Raw genomic sequence first — 23,253 nt, forward strand, 5'->3', positions numbered from 1 at the left:
TCGACTCTACATTGAAGAGTTGAATTTTGTTTGCTTCATGAGGATCTGCAGATGTCTGAAGGCTCCAAAGTCCCAGCTTGGGTTACTGTTAAACAGGTGGTCCTTCTGGTACACTGGGAAGTGGCTTAGAGGGCGATCTAAAGATTTAAATACAGTTAAAATATCATTGGAATAGCTAAAATAAACATATGTAATCTCACCATTATGACAAATGATTGTTAAAGTAAATAAAATACAATATACCAGTGTGGTTGATGGTAAGATGAAAAACCAGCATGTCACCCAAGTAAAGGCAGGCGATAGGATTCGGGATCCGAGGAAGGGCATCAGTTTTATTCTCGTCATCTTCAGTGTCTCTCCTCTTTCTTGTATTTAGAATATCAATTGGTTCTAAAACCAAAAAAAAGAAAACAAAAAGAAAAACAGTTCATGAATATGAGAAACTTTGAACTGATCTTGTTTTTTTTAAGAAATATTCAAGCAGATCAATAACTTCAATGTTTACTAAAACAGAATCCAAGAGGAGATCATTTATGTCAATAAATATACTAATTTATACTTACAATTTGTACTTAGATACCAACTGAGTATTACATTTAGAGTAAAACAGAAGAATCCTTTCTTTTTACACAAGGAATTTGCAAGAAAGTATAATTTGAAATTCCACATTACAAATATTAGAGATGGTACTTAAATCTATAAGTATAATGTTGACCAATACAGATAAAAGAATATCTACCATAAATTATGCCTACTCTTTTTTCAAATTCACTTAAGTTGCATGTTTTTCCATCATTCCTGCCTGGAAGATTTATTGTTGAAATACATTACAAAATGCCTGAGACTAATTATGACGTTGATGCTGATGATTAGTGTATGTAAACTTCTGACCAGAACTTACCTGAAAGGAAAAGATTGACAAGATCTCTTTGGAGGGGAATCCAACCAAAGAGTCCTTCAGAGGTAAACTGCACTAGGTGAACTCTTCCAGATGTCTGTGCGTGGATGTCAGGACCCAAAACATTTTCTATTTTCTGAAAGTAGAAAACAAAAACCGACTGCACAAGAATGGCACTGCAACGCTTTGTCATAGTATTAGTGAAATCATTTTATAAATATGGTTTTTAGGGGGGGAAAAAAAAGATAATTTAATTGTTTTCTTTCTGATTACTCAGTTGTAAGACTTGCACCTTTAACTATATTTATAAAACTATATTTGCACTACTGTACTGCTATTAAAACTATTTTATCAGTGTGTATGAGAATGTGTGTGAGAAGCGATACTATCGCCTTTCTACTACAATAGTATATTTTTACCAGTGCTATGAGAAGAAAAATATTTGATCAATTTTGTTGATCAAATATATACATTTGAAAGTTACCTGAATGTTTGCCGTGACACTTTGTAAAGTAATCTCACCCTATTTAATGTTGAGATTACACCCAATGGCAACATGTTTGGTTGACAGTGTTGCCAGATTTCATTTTGAAAATGGTTTTACGTGGAAAGACGGCTTGCGGCTTGTCTGCTGTAATGCAGGCGGTCGTCTGATCTGTCATGGTGGAAACCTCCACTATCGTTCCAAACCTCACCCATGGCTATAAATCATGACTGATAGGAAAATATCTCAGATGTGAGTGGCTAAAAATAACTTTTTTCCAGGTGGCTAAGCTTAGCTTCAGGTGAGGAGAAAAGTCATCCAGAGGAAGATCGTAGAGAAAATGTTAATCTTTCCCTACAAATAGTCGTCTGATGTGGTTGGGACATCTCATCAGGAAGCCTTCTGGGCACCTTCACCTGGAGATTTTCAGAGCTGTGACATGTTGACTGTCAAAAGATTTTATTTAAATGTTTCTTCTAACAACTTTACTTGTTTAAAGGAGGTATTATGTATGTTCCAGGTACATGGTGCCATTTTACAGAACAATCAAGTAACTATGTCACCTGCATTGTTATAAAAAGGCAGATTATCAAAATTAATTCTCCTTTTTGCCTCTTGTGACAATATTTTTTTTTCTCAGTTGCGCATCTGGATCCACATACTGAATCATGACCTCTGACAGTAATAAAACACCTTCCCTATAAGCCTAAATGGTGCTAGACTTACCTGGTAAAAAATATGTGGACATCTATTACAGATCAGAAACTATTCAGTTTTACCTTTTCTTTTTGTTAAAAAGAAATGATTATTCATCATTTCTCAAGATACAATCCAAAAAAAAAAAAAAGAGTCTGAAACTGCAAGTTATTTAATCCAGTAAATAATAATTTGGGACTAATACTTCTTGTGCAGAGCTTTCCAAAAAAATTCTTATTCCAAGCAAACAATACGGTCTGCAAAATAACTTGGCTCTATCATTACAATCCTGATAATGCATTGTGTCTATTTTTATCTCCCGGTAGCAGCTTTCACATATCCTTCTCAGTTATATACGGACATGTAGGATAACAGATTTATGCATGGTAAATAACTGGACTGGATGGGATGATTTGCTGTGCTTTTAAGGTGTAGCTGATCATCATTTTGCCAGCTTTCTCTCACCCTCGCCCAGACCCTGCTGTCTCTTTCCCTAAGGCTGAGCTGCAAGTCGCCGTCCTGCGTGAGCTCGGCAGACAGCTGAGGCAGCCTGAAGAGGCAGGAAGCATTGCAAATCTCCTCGGCGGACACATATCGCTCACACCGACAGCTGGGACAGCCGCAGATAAGACAGGAGACAGGGGAATATCAGACATATCAAGATGAAAATTTCAAACCTGGGCGACACGGGCTGGATTAGGCTTTGCATGGTAAACTAAATCAGTACTAAATCAGAAAAAAAAAAAAATGTGTAAAAATAATAAGACTCACATGCCCATCTCCACATCCAAGATTCCTCCATGTGATCCACAGGTGATATTACAGGAGTGGAGGGAGGGCGAGACACACTCTCTGGATGCAGCTACTCGAATTTCTCCTGTGCTGCACCGTCTGCTCACCTGAAAAACACACACACACACACACACACAAAAGAAAAAAAATCAGAGACACCAACATCTGAGTTGGCTTCAAACACGAGCATGTTGCTGTTTGTTGCATCACTTCTGTTTGGATCCTTAGAAAACAATACATAAGTTTAATCACAAATATCGGCCTTAATACAAGTGTTCTGGTAAACGCTATATTCTGTAAGATTTATTAAATATTCAGTATAAACTATGTATGTAATTTTACTGGCCTCAGGCTGGCAGTCTAATCCACTGTCAGAAGTAGAGCTTTTAAAGTCCAGCTCGTTGTAGTAGATGAAACCGGTTCTGCACAGACACGACCCATCAGAATACTGGAAAGCCCGGTTCTCCCCGACGCAGGTACACGAGACGGAACCTGAAAATGTCATTTTGGAAAAAGAAATAGTGTAAAATCATAAAAATTAAACTTTTTTTAAGTTGAAAGAAATAACTGGTGTCATTACATATAGTACAGATAGTGTATTTTGAAATCCAGCAAAAGCAGAAGTTGCTTATTTTAACTATTAATTAACTCTTAACCTAATGACTAAATTGATTCCAGATGTAAAACAACTTTTGTGTTTTGTGATTACGTAAAGAAACTAAAAATAAATAAATAAATAAATACATCTCATTTTCAAGAGTTTCTTTCAGTCCTGATGCTAAACTCTCATTCTGTAACACACTTGCTGAGACAACTTTGCCTGTCAGAGGAAAAACAACTTTCACATCAGTTGACTTTTTTATATACATATTGATTAAAAGTGACTCAATTAAACAAGAAAAGTATTGTATCCAATTTTAAAGTACTGTGTTTTTGTACGATGTGTCACAATAAAAGTAGATTAATATTATTTCTATACTTATTTTGTTAACAAACCAGGTGTTGAGAAGGAGGAGCTGCCACAAGGAAAGCAAGCCTTCTGGGCAGGCAGGTGGTTAAAAGTGTTGGCTGGACAAGGGTGGCAGTCGTCCAGTTTCTCTGCACGGGTACGGTTACCAAACGTGCCTGGTGGACAGGACATCGGCTGGGCGTAACCCTTCCCACATACATGTCCAAAAGGGCAGGGATGAGCTTTGTAATCTTCTGTGCCTTTATGAAGTTACGCAACAACAGCAAAAAAAACAAAAAAACAAAACAAAACAATCAAATACTGGAAATTCAAAAGATAATAATTTAGAATTTCTTTATTTCAGCACCTGGAGGGCAGTAATATCCCGGTGGACATGGGAGGCACTGCAGACTCGGGGAAAGATACAGACGATAAGTGCCACCTTCACACAAGCTACAGCTGCTGCTGTGTGACCCTCTGAGAGCGCTCGTGCTGACAGGCATGGATCCTCCAGAGCAGGATTTCATGGCAGAGCTGTTGGCAGGGCAGTAGTAGGGAAACGGACATCTGTGGGGTGACGCAAAACGTTTATTTATAAAGCTGCTTTCATCCAACCCTTGTAGAATCAACTAAAGTCCACATATTAACAACTGATTTTTTTAAATTTATTTTTTAAAATCAAACTAACAGGGTGCTTTTGGGTCTGAACACACACTTTAGTTTGATGGATCCTTCACGTACTCACAGTTGTTTAGTGGTGTCGTACGAATACGATCCCTCGGGACAAATATAACCCTTTGGACACACTTGAGGCTCAGCAGTCTGAGGTCCACAGAACGAGCCAGCTCTGCATAACTTCTCTGAAACTGCACCTGGAGAGCAGTCAAACAGCTCACTGCAACACCAGGACCTCGTCTGGATGTGTTTAGAAAGTTAATATTTATAGAGAAGCCTACCAACGGGACATTGATATGAGGCTCTGCAGGGGATTCCTTCCACGTTGGGCTTTCCTGTCACGCGAGGGTCTGGGCAGAAGGTTCCCCCTGCACACAGTTCACACTGGTTGGGTGCAGCGGCTCCAGGAAGCGGCCTCTTGGTCCCTGCTGGGCAGAGGATGGGGGGTCCGGTCCCACTGCACCAGAAGCCAGGCGGGCAGGGACTACTGGTATACTCTGTAAGTCCTAGAGAAACCCAAAAGTCAGAGGGAGGCTATATGGAGGTAAATGAATCTCCACAATGGCCAGCCTATAAATGTGTTTTGAATTTCGTAGGCTTCTTAACAAAATAAGATTGTTTTTCCTCCAAATTGGCGTATTACATTTGTACTCATCTAGTTTTCTTACAATGACTGGCAAGTTTTTGTTACTGAAGTTTTTTCTTTTTTTTCCCTCCCTTGTTCAATTTGCACAGGCTTGAGACAGGCAGCCGTTAAAATTCGTTAATTTTCTATCAGGAGGGAAACCAATAACAGCGTGAAAAGCAAAAATGAAAAAAAGGAAAACTGCTACAAACATGCAGTGCTGTGGGAATGTGCTTGCCGCCTTAGAGATTTCTTCTTTATATTTTCCCTGTCACACTTAATATGTTTTATGTGAAATTTGCACTTAATTTTTATATTTTTTCGACTCCAGTCATCAACCAGCCTATTTTGAGGGGATGGCAACTGCAGCACTTACCTGGCTGTTAAATTTGAAAGAATAAAAAAAAACATTAAATTTAAGTGAAACCTCCTGGAGGAAGGAATGAAATTGCAGCATCATCAACCTCACACATTCAACGGAACTTAAAATTAAGTAACGTCCCCCTCAGGGTTCAGATATATTAAAATTACTGTTTCAAACGTGAATCTCCTTGCTTCTCGTTATTTAAAAAGGGAGGTCGTTTCAAACCTGTAGAGGAACGGGGAGGGAAACTATCTGCTGAGCATTATCCATTAGCTGAAATTACAATAGGGTTTAGTTTCAAGCCTCGAGCTTTTGTTAAGGGGATTAGAAAGATTTTTTTCTTCTCTGAAACTCCACAACTCATTTATTTCTGTGGCCGCAAGTGGCAAGTTTTAAATTCAGAGCTTCCCCTCGCATCGCATTTCTTTTACTCTTATCTCAGGCAGTGGCAGAGGCAAAAATATTATAGTGAGCGAGCATATATAAATATATATACACATATATGAAAATAACTGCATAAAAATTTGCCGTGAATGAATTTAAAATATAAAAATTCTAATTCAAGTCCACCAGTATAACAAGGTGAGCTTCACCTTGTTACTGTCAATAGAACAGAGAGGATAGAAGTAAGGGAAATAAAAACAATAATGTATGTTTGATTAAAACATTCGCTAAAGGGTCTTTGCATGGTACCTGTGGTGTTGCAGTGCGAACCAGGAGGACAGGGCAGGCAGTCACCCTTGCTGCCCGCTCCTGGGGAAGCTCGGTAAGTAAATACGGGGCACGGCCGGGGTCCGGTACCACCGCTGAAGTCACTGCCGGGCAGACCGTCACAGTAATGACCAGGCGGACACAGGTGAATGGCTGGATCTCCTGCAAACAAGGAAACCCCAGACAGTAATCACCCAAAAATGATTTCGTGGTACAACTGATGTTGCTGCAAAGTTTGAATGGTTCATGTGAGACGCATGAAGTCCCTCTTACAGGCATTCAGTCAATACTGCAAGTAGATGCTGTGCATTCAGCAAAATTAACCCTAACCCTTGAATACTGTAACCAGTTTTATTGGGATTGTATTGAATAGACCAACAGAAACTTGCTTGCATACATTTGTAACGTGCGGTGGGTATTGTATCCCATATTCTGATACCATAAAATGAATTTCAATCAATTGTCTTCAAACAGTTAATAGAGTCCATCTGTGTGCAATGCAACTTTAGAATCATCAAAGAATGTCTGAAAGTCTCAGAGGTTTGTTAGGGAACATTAGTGAACAAACAGCATCATCAAGACCAAAACTCACTGGGTCAGGGATAAAGTTGTGGTGAAGTTAAAGCATGTTTAGATGGTAAAACAACACCCTGACCTCCTCACAGAGAACTGTTCAATCCATCAGCCAAAACGAGCCATTTAATCTGGCAACCGAAAGCTACCAAGACAAAGCTCCCCAACCTAATCTCAGCGACGAGGCTAGAGGCAATTACAGAAGCACTCCATATGCTCACACCAACTACAAAATTACCATAGAATAAGAACTACCATTGTCAGTTTGCCACACGTGATGGAGAGGACACTGAAGAAGTGCAGGAACATGCTCTGGTCAGATAACAAAACTTAATTATTGGGTGGTTATCACATGCAAACTGCTGTGTGAGGCGGTTGAACAATTTTTTAAATAAGACTAAGTGAACTTTTTTTTTTTTTTTTGCTTGTCCCAAACATTTCAGACATACCCCCAAAGAAGTTGAATAAAACTCCACTCTACACTTTTCAGATTTAATTTGCAAGCACGGTTTGTAAAGCATACAGCCATTTCACTCCACTTTAAATGCACACACTTTTTTTTCTATTAGTCTAAAAATCTCAGTAAATTACGATGACATTTTTGATTGCACAATGAACAACTTTTCCGGCACGCGTGCCATCACTTACCAGGTTTGCACCAATACTGCGGAGGGCAGGGTAAGCAGTCCTTCAGACTCACTGCCCCTGCGAAGCTCCTGACTGTGTTTGCAGGACACGGCTGCGCCTGTTCTGCACCTTCAGGGCAATAAAAGCCTAAATAAAGAAAAAGAAAAAGCTCTTTTTACGATCGATAACTGGAAACTTCAAGGACCAAAAGAAACTGAGGAACTTTTTATTGATGCATAATACCTGGTGGGCATGGGCCGGCACACTGCACACCCCACCGGCAGTGGGTCATGTTAGACATTGACCCCTGAGGGGTGAACTCTGCACTCCCAGAAATGCACAGATATCCTGCAGCGCAAACTCCCTGGATCTTACCAGCCCTATGAAAACATGACCAAATCAAACACACAAAACCATTGGTAGGTACTAAAATGTGCACTTAAATGAATAGAATTGTACTTAAAACAATTTGCTTTCTAACAGCATCATTTTTATCAGTTATAATAGCAGTGCATAACAAGCACGACTAAATTTCTCAATATGATATAGTTTCCTGCTGTCTGCCTGTAAAGTGAAAGATGAAGTCAGCCTTCCAGCATGTGTTGGTGAATGTAGGATGTAAATGTGCCAAATAATGTGAGTGGAGTGTTGGTCTAAATATAGAGTGTGACAGTGAGACACGTGCAACGCATGGTGCATTTGCTTCCAGAGGACCTGCAGAACCTCCCTGGAGGGCAAGGCAAACACTCCTCCTCTTCCTGTAGCCCAGTCTGGTTGGAATGGGTGTACGTCCCGTTAGGACAGGGCTGTGGCACCATTGTCCCTAAAGAAAAAGTCACAGTAGCAAAATAATAGTTACATTCCTCCTGTTGGGAATAAAACTTTCAATATCCCACCTGCAGGGCAAAACGAGTATGGGGGGCAGGGCCACGGGTCTCCCACCACGGCCTCCTCACAGAAGAATCCAGGTCGGCACGGGACGCAGTTCTCGGAGCCCGGGTTCGGTTGGTACTCTCCGGTAGGACAAGGCAAGGCCAACGCTGATCCCTCAGGACAGAAGTGGCCCTGGGATGACGAGAACACAATAAGAGGCACATCCGAGGAGACGCATCCAATTTGGCAGGGCATTAATGATAAACGATGCGGCGTATTCAGATCCAACGACAGAAAAGAGGACAAAAAAAAAAAAAAGCGAAAGTGTAAATTGAAGCATGCATAAATAAACATACCTTGGGACAGAGGAAGGCATATGGAGTAGTTGAGGAGAAGTCAAATGGACAATAAAACCCAGCAGAGCATGGACCACTGGGGCTAGCGAGGCCCTCGGAGGAGCAGTAGTGGCCAGCAGGACAGGCGAAGCAGCTTTCCATGGAAACGCCTCCTACAGTCAGAAAAAAAGTACTTGTTGTATATAGTGACACAATAAACATTTCCAAACTGCCTTTGAACCAAGGATGGCAGCTGAACAACTGAATTTATCACATGTTCAGCTTTTTCATAATGTGCTTTGTAAAAGGATTTATTGCAGACAGTAACTTTAGCTGAATGTCAATAGGAAAGTTTGCAATCAGCCAATCCATCCATCAGTTTAATCCAGGGTTGAGTCAAGGCAGCAGATTAAACAGAGAGGCCCAGACTTCCTGCCGTTTGGGCTCCTCCAAGGGAATCCAAAGACCTTCCCAGGCTAGCCGAGAAACATAATCCCTCCAGCGTGTCCTGGGTCTTCCTCCAGGTCTCCCCCCGCAGTGGGACGAGCCCCAAACGCCTCACCAGGGATTGGCCAACAATTTTTAAACCACATTTCACCAGAACAACAGTCTTTTAGAGATATGGCTTAAACAGCTTTTCACACCCAGAGTCAAAATTCTTTGCAAAACAGCCCAAGCTCCGTTTCATTGTGGAATTGAAAAATGCGTAAAATATGTCTAACTCTGAAAAGAATAATAGGAGAAAAAATACTCAGAACATGTAGGACACTCTATTTGGGGTGTCTTACACATGACATACTACAAAAAGAAGTTGAATACTTGGTAAAAAAAAAAAAAAAAAAAGTGATAAAGTCATCACAGGAATATAAGATAGGATCAACCAGTGACTGTGCATTGTGGAGGCGATATCTGTGATAAAAACACAGATATATAAACTGAGACTTCAAGGGGGTCCGTTTATTAGGAAATAGGAAAAAATGGATTGATTATATGGACACGAAAAACTAACAATTGTCCAAGGATGTAAACCTGCTGATACTTCTCCATTGCAACTGTTCAAAGAAAAGCTCAATAGAAAATGAGAAAAAACACAAAAAAGAAAAGACAAAATCCAGGGCAATAAATATTCTTGAGACTCAATTTAGATGGTGTTGTAATAAAGGCATGTACCAGTTGCGTTGCGGATACTCCCAGCGGGGCATGGGAGTGGGGTGAGAGACCCTGCTGGACAGTAGTGTCCCACCGGACAGAGGCCGTTCCTCAGGAAGGTTTCGGAGCTCTCGGGTGTCGGCACTGTAGCTCCACCTTGGCAAAAGTAGCCCTGCAAACATGGAGCTACACAAAACCCATCAACGCCAACAGCTTGATATCCTCTAGCAAGTCGAATCAACAGACATCAGCATGAGTTTGAAATAAAATCAGTGAGTCTGAGTGTGCATTTACCGTGCGGAGCAGAAGCTCCACGTAAGCTACAGTAGACCCCAGAAGGACACGGCAAGCAGGCAGAGAGCGAATGAGCTCCTGTTTGGTTATTGAAAGTTCCTATAGGGCATGCCTGAGGCACCACTGTCCCAGCAGGACAAAAATGGCCTGAGAAAAGAAGGAATTATACATTTTCAGCAGAGAAATAAGAGCTGGATGGCTGGAACATATTGCACCTGCACCCAAAGGAGTAAACCACAAGAATTCACAGTGCTGATTCAAAATGAGTTTGTACCGGCTGGGCAGGTGGAGGGCTCTCGAGTAGCTGAAGAGGGACACAGGGTTCCTCTCAGGCAGGCCAAGCAGCGAGCTGCTCCGGGAGCAGGACTGTAAGTGCCAGCTTCACAGGGCACTTCTCGCGCTGAGCCAACAGGACAGCTGTAGCCAGCAGGGCAGGGGTAGCCATGGGAGCCGTCGGATGGAGAGGGGCTGGAGCTTCCACTCAAACAAACATATCTGTAGGCGTAAACAAAGAAAACAAACTTCATATGAAATAAAAGATTACTGGGAGCATGCATTAGCAAAGCCGAGTAGACTGTCGGCGGGAAAGTGTCCCTCCAGCGAAACACTTTTGGAAGGGTGTCAGGCTGTGCCAAGCACTTCAAATGATGATCGTTACAATTATTGGTTTGGCTACAGTAAAACTCTCTGGTTGAGCATGTGGGCCTCGAACATCGAAAGCTTTATATATATATAAAAAAGGAGAATTTATAATTATTTGTCAAAAACTGACTGTATTTCTTGAACTCGAGGAATATAATGAGGCTCACTGAGTGAGTTCAGGATTAAAGAAATGAGTACTTGTGTTAAGACCTGACTCGGCATGCTTTTCTGTCTGTCAGCCATATTGGATTTAACAAAAACAATTTCTTGCATTTGCAGCTGATGGCCAGTAGATGATGATGTATTTTATGATGCATTAGTGTCCATGTCAGTGGTCTGTGTGCATTTATAACATGAAAATCCACAAGGAGCACAAGAAAATGGCTTTTTTCACTATGCATGAAAGCGTTAAAAGCATACTCAAAGTATTGCTTTGACTCATTCATGCATGTTTGAGAAATCCTTGAATCTCCCACAGCAGCCTTTCGGGGTGTACAATGCTCCACCGATTTACCCAAAGCTCCTCCTCGGAGCTTCAGGCCCCAGCTGAGCTCCACAACTATTTTTCTGCCAAGTGATTTTTTTTGATAAATGCGAGCCAGTGTGCTAAATGCTTCTGATTTAACCTTACCAACCTCACATTTCAGGTTATCCAATAGTGCCAATGTGCATTACAATTTGCACGAGATTGTTTTAATAAAAAAAAAAAATCTCAGAGCTACAAATTCACAGCACATTCATAATGAAATTTAACTCTATTACATTTAAAAACCAACTATTTTAAAATATGAAAAAGGTCAGGAAGTTTTACCCAGCGTGACATGGCAAAGCGTCAGAGAGGTCGGACATTGCAGGACTGTCGCAATATAATCCAGGAGGGCAGGGCGGACATTCTTCTGCCGCTTTTAGTCCTTGAGAAATGGCAAGAGAGCCAACAGGGCAAGGCAGAGGATGACCACTGCCAGATGGACAGTAGTGGCCAGATGGACAGAGATGGTGGTTGGTTGAATTACTCTGGAAGAAAAATTAGAAAAATGTAAGCAAAGTTATTAATAACAGCACGATTTTTAACTTTCTTAAACAGTTGGTATGGTAAATAGATGAACTTATTTTGTTATGTTTCTTACATACTCTGACATTAAATGTTGCCCGTGGATAAAATTTTAGTGAATTTAACAAACAGAGCAAGGTTCAGACAGCAGGCCTGAAGATCCAGAGTCCTTTTGACCCTCTCCCCTACTTTATGAAATTTCTCTACAGCCATAAAACCTACTTTCCATCGGGGAAAAGATTAGCTGTGCACTTTAGCTTTTTTTATTGTGTTGAACTTATCAAGCTACATTTAATTTAGTCAAAATAACAAAATATGCTTCGATTGGTAGAATAATGAAGGAGCCACGTAGCTTTGATATGTAAAAGTGTTGCTCATTTTTGTGTCGGTTTACATTTTAAGAGCCACTGTGGAGAATCTGAACAAATCTGGGGGATGCACACAAGAACAAATTACGAAGGTCCTTTTAACAATGAATCCCGTCAAACTACTCAAGCTTAAAGACAGGATTTTTTTTAATGTAGCAAGGTTACATTTTATGAGACCTATAGTTGAACAAAGGCGCAATTAACAAAAAATATAGACTAAAAATCCTCACACCTGACTTTCGGTGGAGTTTGGGCTGGTTGATCCTGCAGGGCAGAAATATCCCTCCTGACACAGACCTGAGGGCTGTGACAGACCAAACTGAGAGCAGAACATTCCTGCAAACACAATACAAAGAAGAATTAAATAGTACACATGATCCATGACGCACACAAATATTTTCCAAAGTATATTTCTGATTAGATGATTGGGAGAAACTATTTTAATAAAAACTGTTCCCTAACCCGCAGGACAGGGACTGCAAGCATCAGGACTGGACGCTCCAAGCCTCCTCTGTACTGTGCCAGGTGGGCAAGGAAACGCATGCCCTAAAATCTGCCCCGCAGAACAGTAATGTCCAACAGGACAAAGTACAGGCTGGAGAGTACCTTCATCTGAGACACACCAGAAAGAAAACATCAGCTGCTCAACCAAATGCATCCTGGGAACTTGTTACTTTGTTGCTTCTATAAAAAGACAACACATTGACTAACTCCATCCATTTAACTCAAGACAAAAACTCTGTAATCACATCTTTGCTCCTTTTGCTGCACACTGTGTTAGAACAATGAGTTGACTCTCACCTTGACAGTAGTAACCAGGTGTACAGGCGGTGCAGTTGTCTTGGTGAGTGTTGCTCGTTTCGGAGCTGAACGTTCCTGGAGGGCAGGCTAAGGGGACTGCTGTTCCACTGGGGCAAAAGAAACCAGCTGGGCACACAGCCTGATCTGCTTTGGTGGACCCCCAGTCACAATAAAACCCTGCCTGGCAATCACCTGACGAAATGAGTTCACTGCTGGTTTATATGTATTCTAACACTACCACAGAAATGACAACTTTTTATTTGTTCTCGATTCATCCCAATTAGATTCCATCTACCTGCTCTAAGCCCCCGTTGGCAGAATATCCCCGGCGGACAGAGAGATCCTGTCATGTTGTCGCTTGGATTTGGCACCTTTGCACCCATCAGACACAGAAAACCTGCCGCACACGATCCTGAGGGCTCCACCAAACCTTCGGATCCGCAGAAATGGCCTGCCGGACACATTAAGCACTGACCTGCAAAGAAAGAGACCAGCAGCTGTGACATCAGCTGCCAAACAGCGAAACAACCTACCTATCTACCTCATGCAGTTCATCAGCATAAAGTGCGGACGTGCTGTTAAAAGTGCTTGGGGTGTGATAACTGTAATTTGCTGAATGTAATTAATAAAAACTTAATAAAAGGAACATCTGATTTCCACCTGTAGAGATAAGACCCTGGCTGGAGCTGTAGGTTCCTTTAGGGCACGGAACAGGCTGATTGTCCAGGCTGTCTCTGGGACAGATGTGTCCAGCTGGGCAGGGCAGAGGACTGGAAACTCCGAGAGAAGTCCCTCTGGTGGGACCAGGACTCAGAGGCTGGCAGTGGAATCCCGCAGGGCAGGGAATACACTCTGTCTGCCCCGGCAAATCCTGGAACCAGCCTGGAGGAAGCATTATTACGGGAACTGTAAAAAATCAATTCGTAGCACTTAAAATGGGAGGTTTTGCAAAATTTGCTATGGATTACCAGGTGGGCAGGGTTTACAGTCATCTTTGTCTTTGCTTCCAGGATTATTCTGGTAGAAACCAGCTGGGCAGGGTAAGGGAACACTGGTGCCTTCCAGACAGTAGTGGCCTGCTGGACAAATACCTGCAAAGTCACCTGACCCTGGAGAAGCAGACTGAGAACCCTCTAGACAGTAGAAACCTGGAGGCATAAACAAAGTTTAACAAACTGAATCAGGTGTCTTATGAATATTAATTTGCAGCACCTTATGGTGGGTGTAAATTTGTACAACTTTAAGATTTAAAAATAAGATTAAATCATTTGGAATAAAACAACACAACGTTTGGTACCACCACGCAGAGTGAGCACCTGTGGGGTTAGCAGACAAGACGGGAGCAAAAGAGAGGATCCAGGGCTTTGGTGGACACATTTTTTGCAAAAAAATTTAAATAAGTTTGGGAGGCATCATGTTTACCTGGGAGGCAGGGACCGGAGACTGAAGAGAGACCAGGTTCTGAACAGTAAAAACCAGGACTGCAGCTCTGACACTGAGAAATGTCTCCAAGCCCACTCTGCTCACTGTCACAAAACGTTTTGAAAACACACATTGAATATGATACGCAGGACAATTAGGGTTGCTACTTTTGCTTGTATCTTTGTAAAAAGAAACCTCACTAACAAGTTGATAACTTGGAAAGAAATGTAAATACTTAAACAACTTTGCAAAAATCTAGGTTATCACATTCTCAAAACCTCAAAAATCAATTAAATTTCACATCAAGTCATATTTTGCAGATAACATAGTATGTGCCAAGGACAGATATTCAAAGGTTGAAGAGACACAACTCAATTTGCACCTGTATGTTCCTTTAGGGCACGGTTTTGGTGCAGAAGTCCCCATGGGGCAGTAATGCCCAGGAGGACATGGGAATCCTGTCAGACTGTCTGATGGCGAATGCTCAAAGGCGCCGCCGACACAAACGTACCCCTCAGCACAAAGCCCACTGGGGAAAGTCCTACCTGGAAGCACATTTAAATGTTTTGTTATACAGGAACAGTACAGCACCAAGATCAATCCGACGTTTTAGCACTTCATTTAAATCCCACAAGTCTGTTTGAATTTGGCAGACATTCGCTGTGCGGATCAATGTCATACTCGTTTTAGGCTTTTAACAATTCATTTGAAGCTGTGTTTTTCCAAAATGGGAGGATGTTACAACATTGGCAATGAACTTTAAAGGCTGTTTTCATAGCCTTCAGCAAGCCTATGGCATAATTCTTTGTGCACATTTGTCCACTCTAAATCAGCACTGGTAGACCTTAATCAAAATGTTGGTTTTCTGGCAGTGTTTCAGCTCCTGTGCATAACACACACATTTGAATGCGGTTAAGATCCCAAAAGGTTTATGTTAGTCTTTGCCATTCATTTCTTAAAAGCCAATTCTAATGTTCCAGGTCAATTGTGCCGAGGTCTCGACCATCAAACCCAAATTCTGATCGGTTTCTGACGATAAATCTTCATAAACTTCATAAGGCTGGAAATCCAGCATCACTGACTAGAGTAAAGCAAGTCTTCAAGTGAATCTATTCTATCATTCCACTCTGAAAAATAAGCATCTCAAACAAATCACAAAAAGCCCAAAATGACATGACACTCATGCTGGTGATGAATGGCTGTGAACTTCTGGAAGCTTTCTGCACAGTGTAATTCCCTTACATTTTGAGGAATGTCTCCATGTTACCTGCTCCTTTGCAGTACATGCCGGGGTCGCACGGTGTGCACTGGGACTGCTCTGCAAGTCCTGACAAGTTTCCATAGGTCCCTGATGGACAGGGACGTTGACTTGCTGAGGCAGAGGGGCAGTAATGTCCTCTTTCACAGGGAAGCGGGTGACTCATTCCTGTGTTGGTGCAGAATTCCCAAAGAAACATTTCCTTTGCTCTCATTAAAAACGACATGAAAGAAGGCTAATCAAAATTCAGTTCTTCATCCGCTAAAAGTGTGAAGCTATGATTTACCCTGATCTTGACAATAGAAGCCAGGAGGGCACGTTTCGCAGGTCCCTCGGCCCCGTCTGTGCTGGTAGCTGCCAGGAATGCAGGGTGTCTGTCTTGCACTGCCCTGAAATGACAATTAAAATGATTTTACAAGACTTTACACCTGGGGAACAGCAGCTATCAGCTGTGATAACTGCAGAGCAGTGATAAGAGTGGAGACAGACAAGAGCACAAGGAGAAGACTGAGACAGTCTTGACCCAGTCTGGGAGACGACATTAATTGACTGCAGCATATAGTAATGTGCTTGTCATACCAGAGCACTCTGCTGTGAGGAAATCTCATACAAAATTCAGGAGCGATGACTGACAAGAGCTTGAGGACTAATGGAGCATGGCTGACCTTCTCACAATAATGTCCAAGTGAGCAGACATGAGGTTGTGGTCTCTGAGAGGTCTGTCCTTCAGGACAATAGTAGCCCTCCACACAGTGGCCGCTTGGCTCAGTCCCGCCTCTTTGATTGCAGAAGTGACCCGGAGGACACGGCTGACATGTCTCCACTGTGGATCCACCGAGGAAACCTGGGGTTAACACACAATAAACATACCAGCAGAAGAAAATGTTAAGCAAGAAATTAACACAGTTACGCATAATTAAGTCTTTCAAAGATCCCTTTTCAAGATGTGATTTGTGTATTAAACCACTTGCTATTCAGCTTCCATCTTACCTCAAAATAACAATGGTTTCCTTCATCACAAAACATCAATTGTTGACATTTCAAAGCTTGTTTCACACCATGTCAGCCTTTATTGTTCTCCAGAAAGACGATTTAAAAGGCATTTGTATATTTTCTGAATGGGAGAAACTTCCAGACCTTTACAGGTTCGTTGGGTCTTGCAAAACTGATGTTGCATAAAAAATACTTAAGATTTGAATATTCTTTATATCATCAAGGTGAAGGACCTTGGCATGGGTAGTGAATGTGCACCAAACTGTGCCAAAATCAAACTTGAAGGCCATGTTTATCACAATAATCCTTTTGACCCGAAGTCAAAATGTTGGTTTAATATATAGATAACATATTCAAAGCGTGCACTCCTGAAGAGCAATCATGTACTTGAAGAGTACAAGTTTATCTCTAAGCTTGCATTTTTCTTGGAATGCAGCAATGAATCAGTTTCAATCTGTGAATTAAATAAATGTAGTCTTTTTACAACCACGGCTAATAGAAAACCTCGTAATAGGATGACATTCTCACAATACCACAGTTATCATCCCTTCAGCCTCAAGGAGTCTCATTTACAGCCAGTTGTTAAAAAATGTACAGCACTGCAGAGAGTTTGGACAGATGAAAAAGACTTAAAGATGGAGGGTATGATGACCTAGTTTTAAAGAAATGTTTCGGTTACATAAAAAAAAAATCCTAGCAGGGATCAAGCAGGGTTTTCCTAAGTGTATTATAGGCCTGGCGGGCCACCAGGCTTTACTTGTGCCCCCACCAGGCTGAGCATTGCTTACTTTTTAAAAATCTTTTTAAAATATTTGCATGTTTTTAAGGCTTCATAGTTAGTGTTCAAGTATTAATCTCCCAATCTTTCAATAACACATAATTATCAAGTGATATTTTCAAACTTTCTGTCAATTTTAAACATTTTTTAACTCAAAAACACGCTGGATGAATGACTGCCAAGCGCCCCACCCACCAGGCTTAGCAAGTTTTCTGGGGGAAACCGTTGATCAAGTATTAGCCTCCAGACATCTATCTCATAGAGAATCAAACATTTTATTGACTACTACATCTACTACAATATTTAAAGAGATCAAAAGACGAGTCCACACAAATAGTCTTCAATTGGATCGAAGGAGATGTTTTTCTAAACCCTCATGAAGGTAAAACATCTTTCCACTACTTGTCATATGTGGTATACAGGTGTTAAAATGCCCATGAAGCTTTGAATACATTGGCAAAACTAAATAAGATTTTTGAAAACAGATCCCCAGTTGATAAGCACAGACGGCCATGATTTGTTATAAAACAAGTTCACCTTGCCCACATTAAAGAGAGGAAAGAACACGCAGCACTGTTTACTTTTTTGGATATTTAAAAAAACAATATCAAATCAGTATGTGAGATTAAATAATTAAAGCATTAAAACAGATAAAAATGTAATTTTAATGCAAACTACAAAGTACCTGCTCCCTCATCAGTTTCTAATTCACAGCCACACAAAGAAGCTACGGCACACATTAATGAGCTTCTAGTTGTCTGCAGCGAGACGAGAATATAATTACACGATTAAACCATTTTGCGACAATAATTATTTATAAGCGCCCAAGGGAGGTGAAAAAAAACCCCTGCTTCAGTGGATGTTTTCATATTTTTCCACATCAGTGACCCACAAAGACAGAGATCCAGTTCATTCGAGGACAACAGGGGGAACAAAACTGACAATGATAGCAGAAGAGGATTGGGTCCTGTTTATCTCGGCTCCGGTTTGCGCCTGAACGCTCATTATTTCCAACTCAGGACGGGTAGGGATTACACACATGTTCAAACATTGTTTTACAAGCAGTTTTCTTCAGAGAAAACTTACCAAAGTAATTTAGAAATGTCAACTATATTCCAAAATGTCTCACTTTTAATGGTTCCTAGGGGGCATGGCTTGGGAAGAGGCGTTCCAACTGGGCAGTAATGTCCAGAGGGGCACGGGTTGACGTAAGCGTCTGAGGACCCCCAGGGACAGAAATAGCCACCCAGGCACGGCCCTGCTGGTGCCGTTAGACCCGTCTGGTTACAGTAAAATCCGACATCACAGAGCTTAGGATAAGCGGTTCCCAAAGGACAATAGAAACCTGAAAAACAACAACAAAAGCTGTCAGTAAAACTATTCAACTGCTGTAAAATAGGAGGAGGATTCTTTGGATTCTTTTACGCATTGCTCGCCCCGCACACAGGCATAAATACTGAATCTTTTATTTTCCATCTACCAGAGAGCTTCTTTGACAATTCAGAGGAGCTAATTACTTTGCTGCAGGAATGTGAATTTGTTCTTTTATGGGCTGATATGAGCAACTACTTTACAGTGCCTTCATGCACATCGTCACCACCAGCAGGCTTCTTTTGAAGATGGAGGTCACAAAATGACATTCAGACTTTCACTTCTTCATATGAGGACACTTGGAAAGCGAGGCGCGTCGAATAGAGGAGGCAGCTCACTTTGCATAACCATCAGCATCTTCTGCTGCTTTGATTGACAGCAAAGATCGCTTAATCACAGAAAGTGCATGTAAACACTTTCTACAACTACTGTAAAATGTTCTGTCACTACATTTATTTTATTTTTTTTTCAAATATCTAAAAATGCTCGAATCTTAGACACACGCATTTGAAAGTACTTACATGTTACAGCAACTATAGTGACAGTGTCATAAGATGAAAACGTCCATGGGAGAGGGGATAAAGTCATATTAGATCACACTTTCTCTGTCAGGATTTACTCACCCTTAGGACATATATCTCCTCGGTAGGTGGAACATGCATAATGTGGACTCTTGAGATGTTCTGCTGAGCGATTCGCATTGTGATCAGAATCTGCCAGAGGCATCGCGGCTACTTTGATCCAGGTAGTGTTTCCCCCTGCAGCTGAACATGGCAGACAAAGCTAAAAAACTGCTGGTTTTACATCTTTTATCAAACGGACAGTACACAAACAGAAACAGCTGTCTGTTTCTTACAGGGAGCGGGGCAATGGGGAGTAATGCAAAATAGACTCTTTTTTTTTTTAGCTGTACTACATGTTATAATGTCATTCCCTCAGCAAAAACCTACCAGGAATGTTGCTTTGACTTATTCGTGCATGTTTAAGAAAACCCTATGAATCTCTTGTGGCAGCCATTCAGGAGTTGCAGTAGGCAACTTTCAGAAAAAATACATTTTTTTTACATATTTGCCAAAACTGTCTCTTTGTCCAGACAAAATAAATTGAGAGTGGTCATTTGAAATAAAAAAAAATAGCTCACAAAGCTGCTCAGTGGTCTGAATACCATTTGCAAAAATACACCGCACCAGGTCAAAAACAATCAAGTCAGGAGGAATGTCTTTTCACCGTCAGTAACGCTCGCATCTCAATCAAATCAAAAACCCAAATATCTTGTTTTGTTTTGGAACAAATAACATCCCAATACGATATAAAGCTCAAAAAAGTCAATTTTACATAATGTCCACTAATGACACAAAACAGAGCCACTTGTGATAAGCCTCTCTAAAACAAAAACTTCCTGTAATATTTGAAAAATATGTAACAGCAGAATGACATAATGCATTTTGTTTTAGCCAAAAAAATAGATATTTTTGTAGTCAATTCTACTTATGTAGCACATTTTATAACAGGAATATGCTAAACAAATGTGTGGCTGTTTATTGGCAAGACATAGAAACAATAGTTTTGTAGAAGTGTAAAGTTTCTCGGATAAGAAATTTGACATTTTACCATGGATTTTACTGTTCGAACCTCTATCAGTCACAAGGTCAGAGCTCTAAGGATCGTTTTGATAAAACATTATCAATTATCACACGTTACCAAATGTTCTTCTCAATACCAAAGCCAAATGAATGAGCCCTATGAGCCATGTTTGTATTTTAACTTTCCTTTTAACTGTGTGTGTAGCATTAGCTTAAAGTAACTTTTCAGATCAAAACATGGCGTAAAGAGAATTAGCCATGTTATTATGGACGTCTAGAGTTTGAGTCACATGACAACTAGTTACATCAATGTGGTGTAACTAAATCCGCATCACTAAAACACAGAATGGCTGTAGGAAAGAGTGTGTTTTAATTGCTTTAGATCAATACCACTATTTTTCCTACAACCAATGCAGAGCTTCCTATGATAAAGCATTTTGATAACAGTTGTTGGAGAAGAGCGAGTTGTGTTGCACGACATTACACGTCAGAGTAATGATACAGCTAAGAACCAGAGCAAAAATTATAAATCATACTAAATTCATAGCAGAATTTTCACTTAAGCTATCAATTAAAACTGAGCTCAATAGAGAACGCTTTTAAATCTCTGGGTCAGCATGTTTTATTTCTACAAGACGGCCCTCTACCAACATTTCTCTTGACTTCCTCCTCGATGGATAAATCTCTACTATAATTCTCCCTTTATGAGCCTTCGTTCAATCTGCAGTTTGGATCTTTTCCATCCATCCATCGTTTTTTTTAGAGGGCTGCAAAAACATTTGGCGAGATGCATCCTGACGTCCACTACAAGGCAAACGACCACGTATGTTAACACACATACTTAAGAACTAAGTGACCTAATAGTCATGTTTTAAATTGTGGGAGTACCAGGAGAGAACCAATGCATGCACTGGAAGATCGTACAAAGGACCCAGGTAGAACCAGAATCCTAAAAGTCAGCAGTGCTTCCAATGTGCCACTGTGCTGCCCTGTTTCTCTAATTTGTATGTATAAATGACTATAAAACAACTGAACAGAAAATGTTGTAAAATGTCCTACTGAGCAGAGAAACATTCACTGCACTACTTAAATGTTAAGAAATGCAAAACAATACCAGATCTAGAAGAAAAGTTGGAGCAGGACAGGTTGTACGTCCACAAGACCAAGTCTATTTCCATCGAGTAAGAGTCCAGGATGTCCACAAGACATTTTGACATGGAAGAGTTTGCTTGCGGTGTGGGGCTATCAGCACCACCAGCACAGAAGAAACCGGCGTGACATAAACCTAGCACAAAGAGGCATCAATTCAGAAGAGATGGGATTAAACAATCTGTCATTAAACCCATAAATATGTGTTTGTTTCTTGTAATTATTTGATTAAAGCCTTGAAAAAAAAAAATAAAAAGGAAAAAGAATGTTTCACACTTGACACAATGCAGGAATAGAGAGTCAGAATAACACAAGTTCCCCACCTGAGGGTTGTGAGGCTCCAGGAATAAGGCAGTATTTCCCTGGAGGGCAAGGGCGGCATTGAGAGACGGATAAAGCTCCAGGTTCTGGAAGAAAACTGCCAACAGGACAAGGTTTGGGTGACCCACTTCCCTGAGGACAGAAGTGTCCCAAAGGACAAACGTCCCCATACGGCTGGGAGACAGGTGAAGACTCGGTGGAACCCTGGGAACAAAAATGTCCTGTAGTAGAAAATACGGACAAATATCCCCCTAAGGATTACTGAAATATTTTTAAATTTTACCACACGAGCAAAAAATGTTTTGCAGAAAGAAATGAACACATGCTGTTAAACTTTAATCATAAAACACATCCAATAAGATTTTAACCTGATCTGATTGCAACAAAATATTTTCTACACACTTTCTTTTCTAAACATATTCACACCTAATTTCCCCTGCGTTTGAAGATAGATCTACAACTTTAACGCTGCTTTTTTTTATCTTTAAATTTCAATTTATATTCAGTCTCTGCTCAGGCTTGATACGTTTATAGTTGAGGGATATTCCAAAGCCAAAATAGATATCTAAAGAGTCCTTTATGTTATCTCCTTTATTACAACTTTTAACTTTCTCTTCTGCTTCTTGAGATAATTTGTCTTACCAGTTATACATCTAGTTTGTTTATGACAAATTAGCGAAAATCTACTTTTATCATGTTGGGCAATAAAAGTGATAAGACTCAAGTGATAGTGGAGTCCGACTTTCATGATATAGACTTATGGTTTCAGAACTATTAAGTTTCTATAATTTTATTTCTTGTACAGTCTGCTATCATGGATGCAGCACCTATAGATGATCCTACATTTTCACTGAATTCTCTCATTCATTTTTACTTACGTTTACCAAGTATTTATCACTCTAACTTGAATCCACAAAATGTTCTTGCACAAAAATAACTTTTATTAGCTAGGTTTGTTGATACACAGCTTGTGAGCTGACAGACCTGGGCTGCAGAGTCCAGACGGTTCTGTCAGAGCATCACTGTTACAAAAGTAGCCAGAGGGGCAAGGAGAGCAGTGGCTCAGGGACATCCTGTCAGCTAATCGACTGACATAACCCACCGGACATGGAGAAGGAACAGCAGAGCCTTCCAGGCAGTAAAAACCTGAAAAAAAAAAAAACTAACTCAAAATGAAAAAAACTATTTACAAATTTAGAGCAGATAAACACATTTGAACACTTAATTTACCAGGTGGACAGCTATCACAAACTGACTGTCCAGACAAAGCCTGAAATGAGCCTGGACTGCAGATCTCTGGCTCTGCACTTCCAGCTGGACAAGCATAGCCAGGTGGGCACTGGTTTTCTGTGAAATAATCAGACATAAAAACCCCATATCGTTATTTTGCTTCCACAGTGGCTACATTTTGAAAAAAAAAAAAAAAAAAAAAAAAAATATAAACAGGAAGGAAAAAATTTAATATCTGTTT

General features: G+C 40.7%; 1 protein-coding gene across 1 annotated transcript in view; it reads right to left on the reverse strand.

The window, feature by feature from the left end:
* Positions 1 to 23,126, reverse strand: part of LOC106941261 (zonadhesin-like) — a 35,941-nt gene extending 12,815 nt beyond the window's left edge. Inside the window, exons 1-37 of the mRNA XM_015024216.1 lie at positions 23,013 to 23,126; positions 22,767 to 22,928; positions 21,785 to 22,003; positions 21,427 to 21,597; positions 19,353 to 19,493; positions 18,488 to 18,703; positions 16,253 to 16,431; positions 15,874 to 15,976; positions 15,597 to 15,755; positions 14,712 to 14,874; positions 14,330 to 14,433; positions 13,876 to 14,055; positions 13,568 to 13,789; positions 13,203 to 13,382; positions 12,908 to 13,099; positions 12,569 to 12,718; positions 12,339 to 12,442; positions 11,499 to 11,701; positions 10,320 to 10,540; positions 10,046 to 10,192; positions 9,773 to 9,937; positions 8,624 to 8,775; positions 8,291 to 8,459; positions 8,109 to 8,217; positions 7,638 to 7,774; positions 7,416 to 7,541; positions 6,177 to 6,356; positions 4,776 to 5,000; positions 4,565 to 4,691; positions 4,187 to 4,386; positions 3,867 to 4,079; positions 3,217 to 3,362; positions 2,850 to 2,977; positions 2,544 to 2,688; positions 902 to 1,034; positions 244 to 390; positions 11 to 137 (exon numbers count right to left, since the gene is read on the reverse strand). Coding sequence (XP_014879702.1) covers positions 11 to 137; positions 244 to 390; positions 902 to 1,034; positions 2,544 to 2,688; positions 2,850 to 2,977; positions 3,217 to 3,362; positions 3,867 to 4,079; positions 4,187 to 4,386; positions 4,565 to 4,691; positions 4,776 to 5,000; positions 6,177 to 6,356; positions 7,416 to 7,541; positions 7,638 to 7,774; positions 8,109 to 8,217; positions 8,291 to 8,459; positions 8,624 to 8,775; positions 9,773 to 9,937; positions 10,046 to 10,192; positions 10,320 to 10,540; positions 11,499 to 11,701; positions 12,339 to 12,442; positions 12,569 to 12,718; positions 12,908 to 13,099; positions 13,203 to 13,382; positions 13,568 to 13,789; positions 13,876 to 14,055; positions 14,330 to 14,433; positions 14,712 to 14,874; positions 15,597 to 15,755; positions 15,874 to 15,976; positions 16,253 to 16,431; positions 18,488 to 18,703; positions 19,353 to 19,493; positions 21,427 to 21,597; positions 21,785 to 22,003; positions 22,767 to 22,854 — 5,771 coding nt within the window. The 5' untranslated portion in view covers positions 22,855 to 22,928; positions 23,013 to 23,126. The remainder of the gene's footprint in view (positions 1 to 10; positions 138 to 243; positions 391 to 901; positions 1,035 to 2,543; positions 2,689 to 2,849; positions 2,978 to 3,216; positions 3,363 to 3,866; positions 4,080 to 4,186; positions 4,387 to 4,564; positions 4,692 to 4,775; positions 5,001 to 6,176; positions 6,357 to 7,415; positions 7,542 to 7,637; positions 7,775 to 8,108; positions 8,218 to 8,290; positions 8,460 to 8,623; positions 8,776 to 9,772; positions 9,938 to 10,045; positions 10,193 to 10,319; positions 10,541 to 11,498; positions 11,702 to 12,338; positions 12,443 to 12,568; positions 12,719 to 12,907; positions 13,100 to 13,202; positions 13,383 to 13,567; positions 13,790 to 13,875; positions 14,056 to 14,329; positions 14,434 to 14,711; positions 14,875 to 15,596; positions 15,756 to 15,873; positions 15,977 to 16,252; positions 16,432 to 18,487; positions 18,704 to 19,352; positions 19,494 to 21,426; positions 21,598 to 21,784; positions 22,004 to 22,766; positions 22,929 to 23,012) is intronic.
* Between the last annotated feature and the right edge of the window lie 127 nt (positions 23,127 to 23,253).

This window comes from Poecilia latipinna, unplaced genomic scaffold (assembly GCF_001443285.1).
Source record: "Poecilia latipinna isolate Pla-1442-1.1 unplaced genomic scaffold, P_latipinna-1.0 Scaffold3576, whole genome shotgun sequence".
In the NCBI taxonomy this organism is placed as follows: domain Eukaryota; kingdom Metazoa; phylum Chordata; class Actinopteri; order Cyprinodontiformes; family Poeciliidae; genus Poecilia; species Poecilia latipinna.